Source organism: Sinocyclocheilus anshuiensis, unplaced genomic scaffold (assembly GCF_001515605.1).
Source record: "Sinocyclocheilus anshuiensis isolate Anshui unplaced genomic scaffold, SAMN03320099.WGS_v1.1 scaffold333, whole genome shotgun sequence".
Lineage (NCBI taxonomy): Eukaryota > Metazoa > Chordata > Actinopteri > Cypriniformes > Cyprinidae > Sinocyclocheilus > Sinocyclocheilus anshuiensis.
The window spans coordinates 1,319,928-1,329,967 of NW_015539871.1; the positions used below are offsets into that span (position 1 = coordinate 1,319,928).

Below are 10,040 nucleotides of genomic sequence, written 5' to 3' on the forward strand. Positions count from 1 at the left end.
TACCCGGTGCATCCGCCAGCCGCGCGTTAAAGCAGAGCGGGATCAGTCTCCGGCACAGCGCTGCGCTTCCGCCACGATTTAGAAGAGATAAACAGCGCAAATCGCTCGATCCATTCAGAAATGACACAGAATTGTGTTATACAGTTGTGTGATATGACAACATTAAAGGTTCTGCCTGAAAACAGCCACGACAAGGTAAAATGCATGTAAACAAACTGCAATGTAAACAAACTTTAATAGCTTATTTCTCTTTAAATGTTTCATTCTAATTCATTTTAATTTAAGTAAAATGTTAATTCAGTAAGAGCCTGATTAAAGATAAAAATCAGTGTCTCTGTAATTTAGAGACGCTTATAAATGAGGTGTTTTCCATTTACAAGTATTATAAAGTTCTTAAAGGGATAGTTCACCCAAAAATTAAAGCTGTCTTCATTTAGGCTACTCAGCATCATGTCATTCCAAACCTGTATTAATTTCTTTCTTCTGTGGAACATAAAAGAAGATATTTTGAGAAATTCAAGAAATGCCTTTTTATTGAAGCAATAACGAAAAATTTAAAAATGCCTGAAGACTCGCACTGTGTCCACACCAGATGCGACAAAATACTATAGAACCCATTATAATCGGTGATGCGGCCTACACTGGATGTGGCACAGCACAGCACGACAAATCCCCGACAGTAAACTGATGCCTCGTTCTATTTATGACGTAGGCCTACTGTTTGACAAAGTACAAATGATAAATGATTTGCAATGGTCACTTTGTGACATCCAGTGTGGACAGCCTCAAGCTGTTGGCTTACCTCCGGCCTTTTTTTCATTATTTATTTGTTTAATTTTTTTGGCTAGTAGAAATTATGAATGGCCGGTAACTTAAAAATTTAGTAGCCAAATTGGCTGGTGAGTGAAAAAGTTAATTTCAAACCCTAAAATCTCATCATATTAGGATCTCACATAGCCTACTACTACACTTGCTTTATATTTAACTATTAACGTTCATTTAAGACACAAATGACTGTGTTGACGAGAAGACATTTTGACACATAACTGTGCATTTGAACTTTTAAGCACAAGGCGCGAAAAATAACAAGTTTAGACTGGCGCTGTGAGCAGGTGTGCGCCACGCGAGTCAGGCTGAAACCGCAACGCGCGCATTTGCCAAAATGAATTCTGCCCCACTGCTTAATGTCCCTGAAAAGTTACATTTGTTTTTAAACCACAAGGCTTAAAATGCGTTTAAATGAAAAGCTTAACCTACACCATGCCGCGCAAAACGAGTGATAGGCTATATTTCTACCGGTTTATCTCTCAACCCATAAGCGAATATACTTTGTTCAAACACAAAAAGCAATATACACCCATCAAGTTGTTAACTTGTTAATCAAACTAGCCTAAAATCTGTGGGGACGATGACGCTGTGTTTTTATCTGCTCCATGTGCCCGGTCCACTTGCTGTTTCACAACTACTCCATCATCAGCTTTAGTAAAATAACTAAGGGATTTTACTGACTAACTCATGTTTTCCCCTCTCTCCTCGTTTTTTTTAGAATAGCCCCTCTCTCACTTTCTTTTAGAGTAGTTTACATTTTTGCTTATGGAAGATTGTTCTTTGCATGACCATTTCCAGATTATGTCAGAACGAAGTGAAGAGAGGTGAATGCGGACATTGCAGCGATCACCTGATTGATAAATGATGCAGGGGTCATTCAAAAGTAAAAATATAGAATAAATGCATTTGATTGGTAAACCAAATTCAAACGTTACGTTTTAATCTCTAAAGGTAATGCATGGAATATATGGAAAAGCTCCACTAAATAATAGCGCTAATATGTGAGGGGCGGGGCTTTGGCAATCGGCGCTACCGATGACCAGTCAAAATACCCCACAGCCAATCACGGGCCCCCTCCTTGTCCGGGCCCGGGGCTTCAGCCCTGCCTAGCCCAATGGTTAATGCGGCCCTGTCGGTGTGATTAGATCGTTTAGTGCGGCACAGCATCAGCTGCTATGCAAATCTGCGTTCGCGCTTTGGCTGGCACTGAGCCAGAGACAGACGCGTTTGTACAGCGCTGCATTATAACCAATCACACACGAGTCTGTTGAGCTTATGAATGCAATGGCCAATCAGAGACGTTCAGATGAGTCATCGCTGAAACGCGGTGTTTTGTTCACTTGCTCGCTGACTATGCAGATGTACGTATGAATGCAAGTAAGATATTCATTTCACAGTGTAAACAGCTTCAGTGATTTAAATGGGAGTTTTTGAGAGTGCCTGAACTCTGGCTAGACTGAAGTGAAAATGAGAAAAAAAAACGGTTAAAATACCTGAATGAATTGCTCAATATTCAAACATTAAAAAATGTAAAAATTACAAATCACTCAGTATTTTGGATTTAATAATAATAATAATAATAATTTTCTTTAAATATTATTATTATTATTATATAGAAATATTTTTTAAATACGGTTTTATCACAAAATGTCGCAATACATTACAGGAGGCTCCGACTTACAGCGATTTTACCACAGTTAAACAGCTTTATTGTTATTTTAGTATTATTTATATAGTGTTGTAGTATGTATTAATATTTAGAATTAGCCTTTATTTTTATATTTTCAGTTTTAATTTTAGTTTTAGTAATTTTATCAAAAGCAATATTTATTAATTTTGAATGGGCTTGTTTTCATATTTTCTGTTTTCATTTTAAATGTATTTTAAGATGTAGTCATTTTGTAAAAAAAAAAAAAATTATAAATTATAAATATTTTGAATTAAATTATTTTAGTAAAAAGTGATTTTAGTACTTTGTCTCAAACTTATTTTACTTCAGTTAGTTGTCAAGGCAACATTTCTAATTAGCATTTAGGTTTTATAAATTTTACGTGCTCATCTAATGGAATTTTTTTTTTTTTTTAAGTTTTATAACAATAGTGTCTTTTAGACACTTCACACTGTGCGTAAGAATACTCTTAACCATGGTAAAATGACTGCAAAGCACGGCCTCTTATTGCTTTTTGAAATGTCATATTTGGTCTGAATTTGTGCATTGTTTGTATCAGCAAAAGCCCTTTGTGTATATCAGGTGGGCTGCCTTACCTGTGTATGATTCTCAAAGATTGATCCAGGAGTTCTTCCTGGTGCTCATTCTACTGTGATGAAGGGTTGCACGTTATCCCTGATCTGACCTCCGCAGCTTGAACCCTCTCCAGGTGTTAAGCACTGTTACCACAGCAACCCAACATGCCCTACCAACCCATAAATAGGGATTTTGCACTGAAAAAAAAACACCTTTTAGTAGATGAGCCTTTGCCGTTTTCAGAAGATGCTGACTTGGATGGTTTAGTAATTATTCCAGTAATAGGACTCGCATCAGGCAAGGTAGCACATTTGAAAAGACCTGAATTTCCTGGATCGTATTTCTTCTGGGCTTGGCAGGCAGCGTTTGAGGTGTAAATAAGCCTAAACAGTGCAGAGCAATGCAGTGTTTAGCTTCAGTCCTCAGGCAGATTCATTTACTCCATCACACTTCACACACACACACAAGCTGCCCAACTCTGCGTCCTATTTAAAGGATGTAACGGGTTCAATACTAATTAAACTCTAGCAACAAGCGTTTGTGGCATAATGTAATATTTTTATTGCCACAAGCGTTTGTGGCAATAATTTACCATGAAATATTTTTTGTTTATAAAAAAACAAAAAAACAAAGCAAAAACCACATTTAAATAAGACGGTGAAAGTACACAGAGCCAGACAGTAAGCCTTAAAATAGATTTGCACACTGTATTAAAGGTATAGCCGCAAAACTTTTATACATTTATACATGCTTGCTTGTTTGGTAACCTTGTTTGTGCATATCCAATCATTTATCTTCACAAAAAGCTTGACAATAACATGTTGATACACTTCTTTTTCCTTTTCTCTTTATTCACATCAATATTTTTAGGTTATTATTTTTTATTTATTTATAATTATTATATTGTTGTTAATTTTTTTCAGCCATTTCATTGAAGTTTTTACTATTTAATAATATACTGTATATTTTTATAATAAGTTTGTTAAAAATTGTCCTGTGATGGTTATATGGAGATAATTAGATATTTCTTTAGAATTTTAAGGTTAAAATTAAATTAAGATTTTTAATAAAAAAAATTATGTATATTTATTTTAAAAGTCCTTTTGTGACAAATGAAATCCTTAACATTGCGAAGGCGAAAGTGTGGGGTTGAAAAAATACAAATAATTTATTTGAATATTCTATTAGGGTTGAAAAGGGGTGGAAAATTTCTGGTAAATTTCCGGAAACTTTCCAAAAATCCCTGGAATATTCAAAAAAATCACGGAAAGGTTCCAGAATTTCTGGAATATTTCCGAAATTTACTGGAAATTTCCACCTTTTTGCAACCCTATATTCTATGTAGTATCCCAGTTAGTGATGAGGTGATAAATGGATTATTATTAATAAAATGCTGTTTTAAATGGAGTACAGCATGTAACATTGCAACATGTCTGCTTCCTGAATGTACTATCAACTGCCCTTCAAAAAATGCAAGCTTTGGAATTTAACCTTTAAATCCTCAGGAATGCTGGTCTCATGGACGTCCATCCAAGTGTAAACATGGTTTTTGGTGAAAAAAAAAAAAAAAAGTCAAATAGATTTTCAGTGGAAATCAGCAATATAGTTTAGCTTGTATTTTGTAACCTAAACTGAATTATGTTTCTTCCTCCCGCAGTGTGCAACCCCGGCTTCTACTTGCACAACAAGGGCTGCGTGAGAGACTGTCCAGCAGGTTTCACCGCAGGCACCCGCTCCATTTTCCTCCCCAACAACGAGGTGACGTCCGTCCTCCGTCCCGCCTGCCAGTCCTGCGACCCCATCTGCCTCACCTGCAGCGGCACGAGTCCTCAGAGCTGCCTCTCCTGCCCTCCTCACAGCCACCTGGACGCTGTCAGCGGCACCTGTCTGCACCAGAACCACATCCAGCGCGAGTCTCCGGACGGCGGGCTGTTCCAGACGCAAGGAGGCGGCTCGTCCGTCAAACTGCACCCAAAGCTCGCCTCTCGCCTGCCTGCGACCGTGGCTGTGCTCAGCTGTGCCTTCATCGTGGCTATGTTTGTGGCCGTGTTCGGCTTCCTGCAGATGCACACGCGCAAGCAGAACAAACTGCTGTCCGCCGAAGCCGGGCCAGGATCCGGCTTACTGGTCGGGTTCGGTTTCAACCGCACCGCAGTGGCCTACAAGGGCATCCCGAGCGTTTGGAGGGAGGACGAGGGCAATTCCGAGTCCGAGAATGAGGAATTCGAGATCCGCAATGAGAGGATTGGCTTCATCAAAACACAAAGTGCTCTTTAACCCCTTCTTGCCCACGTTCCTCCACTCTCTAGCCTCTACTGCACTGGTGTCTCTTTTTTAGTGTGATTTTCTTCTGGGGTTCGTCTGAGCATATCTCACTTCTGGGGGTTTTGGTTTGTTTTTCGCACCTGTTGTAGTTATGTGAGCCATGATTCACCTGGGGGTTGACCTCTCTCGGTGCCTCAACATGGAAAGCTTCCAATCACAAGCGACGGGGATGAGCCGATGGTCACGGGGTTGTCCCGGATTTACAATAAACATGATTATTGTTTGGTCTCTTCCTTTTGCCTAGTGAGATTTTAAGAAACAACAAGATTGAATTATTCGCATACGAGAAAAACAAAGCTTTTCTTTGAGTGAATGAGTGTGTGTGTGTGAGTGTGTGAGTGAAACTACGTTTATATGAAGTCAGTCAGTGCTCCAGTGGGTCGGATCCACTGGCTTTGCGCAGGGAGCCTTTTAGAAGAACATATCACTATTTCTACATGATCAGATGGAGAGCAGAGCGGTGTGTTGTTAAACGTGTTTGAAGAGCTTACTGCTCCCCCTAAAGCATCTACATTGACAAAGTCATGATTATTTTATGTACAGTAGGCTGTTTAAAGGAATAGTTCTCCAAAAGATGAAACCTGACATTATTTGCTCACCCTCATGTCATTGCAAACCTGCATGATTTTCTTAGGTGGAAAAAAGTCCAAATGCCTCTAAATTTTATATATAGTGCTGTCAAATGATTAATCGCATTCAAAATGAAAGTTTGTGTTTACACAATATATGTGTAATGTGTATATTTATTATGTGTATATATATATATGTATATGTATGTGTGTGTGTGTGTGTGTATATATATATATGTGTATATATATATATATATACATACATATATATATATATATATGTGTGTGTGTGTGTATATACATACATATATATATATATATATATATATATATATATATATATATATATATATATATATATATATATATATATATATATATATATATATATATATATATATATATATATATATATATATATATATATATATATATATATATATATATATACACATACACACACACATATATATATTATGTAAACACAAACTTTTATTTTGGATGTGATTAATTGTTTGACAGCCCAAATATAAATATATACACTAAACATACATATAAAACATAAACATAGTTAATCAAAATGTCAAAATCATGGCATCAAACCTAGTATGATTCATTATTTTGTAATTGTCACATTTAATCATTAAATTAAATTATTAGTCAAAATAGAAGCTGGAAATTGCTATTTAGCTGAATTTATCATTATTGTCCAATTTTAATATAATTTGTATATATAAACAAAAAAAAACACTGTGACATTATATATTAACTTTTGCACTGTGTTCCCAAATCTCAAAAATGTGAGCACAAATTTCTTTTGAAATGGAGAATATTTTCAACAAATAGTGACTTAAATTTCTTTTTTTTTCTTTTTTTCTCATAAAACTAACGTATGACATCTAAAGACTTCATAAATAGTGCAAAAAGTTTTCTGGACCGCTTTTGTTGTTTTTGTTGTCATTTTTGATGCTCAACAGCTTTGCTCTGGTGATTCTTACCAGTATCTTTTGCGTTCCTTTAAAGTAAGGTCTCATGCAGGTTTGAAATGACGCGAGTGAGTATTTTCATTTTCTTTGTGAACCGCAGTATCCCAGCGCTCTCTGACCGTACCGTATGTGGGGAGAGATCTCTGATGTGGGTCAGTCCCTCCGAACCAGCTCGGCAACACTAAACTCTTCTCTTTTCTAAATCTGTCCTCCAGTCAAGGTTTAAAACACTAGAAACGGTCCCTGCTATAGGCCTATCCTGAAAAGATCTGGCTTCCATGTTGTCATGTTTATGGGGATCATCCATTTATTAGATACAGATGTTGGAGGTATGGGTGTGTTTTTGAAATAAGTCCGAGAAAGGGCTGTGATGACCCTCACCCAGAGCAGCTTGGGTTTTATAGACGTTTGGTTGTATTCGTCTGCTCAAATCATTTCATCAGGTCATTTTCTTTGCTTACTACTGTTTGTTATTAGTAGTACGCTTGGCCTTGTCCGCTCATCTGCCCAGAATATAGTACTGTTGTATTTTTGTTTTTATCTGAATTACATATTCGTGATCCACATATGTTGCTCTTATGCAGTATCTTTATGAAATGACAATGTTTTCTATGGAATCTGTGCAATAGAAACCCAACAGAGTTAATGCGATGAGGTGCTGATTTCTTCATCATAGCTGGAAAGCATTAATCAGCCTTTCAGAACCATTGTTTCTTACGACTGCTCGAAACAAAGACAAGGACACAGTATAGGCCAGTTCACAAACTACTTGCACCATCTTCAGCCTTGCCCTAGTTTAGTTTAAACACTTTTTTTTATACAATTAAGGCTTGTCTCTTTTTAAAGTGTGTCCTGTTCATCTACGCAGTCTCTAGACTAACAGAACATCTTCATTTATGACACCGTACAGTTTCACAGCTGTTAAATATCTCGACTTTATGCTAATGTTTATTTGTTGATCTGGTACCTCCCTGTTCTTAAAACAAGTTTCAAATTGGAACTGTTCATCCATCCTTTTATTATTTGTATAGAGTTCAGCTTGAAACTGCAATTTACTATTTAGCTAAACAACTATATAGGCCTTCACTTTATTTACAAAGAATGAATTTGGGTAAATTGGGGTACTTTTTTAATTAATTTCGCACGCGCGCACATAGTTGAATCTACTTTCTATTTTTAATACTTTCAACATACATGCTTATTCATTTCTCTACACTTTTGTTTAGCTAAACTGTAAAATAGCTGTTCTGCCCCCTGCAGTAATTATTTAGTGTTACAGCTGTTTTGGAAAGCCTCAAAGACCGTGAAGGCATGACCAAAGAGCATTGATGAAAATCTGCTTGCTTTATAGCGATAACATGACCTGAAAAAACACATTGAAAAAAATTTACTTTTTTTAATCGAGGTTAGTTTAAGTTTTGACTTAGATAAGTGATTTGGCCATACACCTTCAGAGAACGCTTCAAAAGGCTGTTGAATGACATTTTAGCAGTTGTGGTCTAAACTTGTGTTGTGGCTGCAGTTTTTACCAAGGTCACATGCAAGGTTTTCACCCTGATGGTGCGATGATTGCATTGTGCTTTAAGGGCGTGTGTGTGTGTGTGTGTGTTTGCTCGTTCAGGCTCAAGTGAGAACCTTCTGGAACCATAGGATTATTTTCATCTTTATCTGAAAATCAACTGATGCGTGTAAATCCCCAAGTAGAAAACACCAATCATTTGTATGACTACCTGAGACGGGACAACTATATAAAAATAAGGCCTATTTTTGTACTATATATGGTGCATTGTCATTTACATGTAATTTAAAGATTATTTTGCTGTTTTTTTTTTCTTTTTATTTAATTGATGTCAATATGCGAATTATAGATTATACAAAAAATAAAGATCTATGCAAACTTCAGCATTTTCCTTTGTGAACTCTTTGTTGTATTTCCTATAGGTCAGATCAAATCTCATAGTCCACAGCCATGCTGGAAGCTTTAATCATTTTTTTTTTAGGCTACATGTAAACTCGGGTTTCCTTGACAAAGGTGCATCACACCTTTTAAAGGTTTCTACTTGGAACTGTTTTGCTAAGAAAGGTGTAGCATCCTGTTGAGGTTGAGGTGTTGGGTGCATTGACCTCAAAAGGGAGATTTGACTACGCTATGTAAAAGATATGTTTGATTTGATTTGACCGGTCAGTGTCTCGACCAATTGTTTAAAATACTACAAAAATGAAACGAGAACACAAAAAATATTTTAGGCATGCCCTGTTTTGCAACAGAAGTGGACTTCCAGACGACTTCCCTTAGTTTGTACAATGTTACATCATTTGTGTTCTCCACAAAAACAGTGCTTATTGAGAAAAAAAAAAAAATCTATGAATCATCACTGTCAAAAAAAGAAAAACACAAAAAGTTATTGAACACGCATTGACCTTTTGTGACAATATACCCTACTGCAGGGCATGTTGTCACAATGCAACTAGTTAAATGGCCTGTTATAGGTGTTTACTGTTTAGTAACCATAAAACAAATGTGACCCTGGACCACAAAACCACTCATAAGTAGCACGGGTATATTTGTACCAATAGCCAACAATACATAAATTAAAGATCATGTTCCATGAGGATATTTTGTAAATTTCCTACCATAAATATATCAAAATTTTTTGATTAGTAATATGCATGGCTTTTTTTTTTTTCTTTTTCTTTTTTGGACCCTCAGATGCAAATAGTCATATCTCAGCCAAATATTGCCATATCCTAACAAACCATACATCTATGGAAAGCTTATCTATTCAGCTTTCAGATGATGTATAAATCTCAATTTCAAAAAATTGACCCTTATGACTGGTTTTGTGGTCCATGGTCACAAATAGTAATGGTAACACGCAAATAAACTATTGTGCTACTAATGTTTGTATACTTTGTCTCTAAATGTATCGGGCTTTAAGTATATATTTAAGAAACTATATATATATAGAGAGAGAGAGAGAGCACATACTATATGCATGCCATAAGCTTCTTAATTATTTTGTGAATTATTGCTTTTGTCTAGTTTCTTGTTTAACATGCTTTTAGTATTATTTGTAATATTTAGTA

The 10,040-nt window shown here is 36.2% G+C and overlaps 1 protein-coding gene across 4 annotated transcripts in view; it reads left to right on the forward strand.

Moving 5' to 3' along the window:
- The window catches only part of LOC107685214 (furin-1-like), a 117,859-nt gene extending 111,859 nt beyond the window's left edge, over positions 1–6,000 (forward strand). For all 4 annotated transcript variants that reach the window (XM_016481732.1, XM_016481731.1, XM_016481730.1 and 1 more), the window contains one exon: positions 4,731–6,000. In XM_016481732.1, the coding sequence (XP_016337218.1) occupies positions 4,731–5,350 (620 nt within the window). In that variant the 3' untranslated portion in view covers positions 5,351–6,000. The remainder of the gene's footprint in view (positions 1–4,730) is intronic.
- Positions 6,001–10,040: the final 4,040 nt, after the last annotated feature.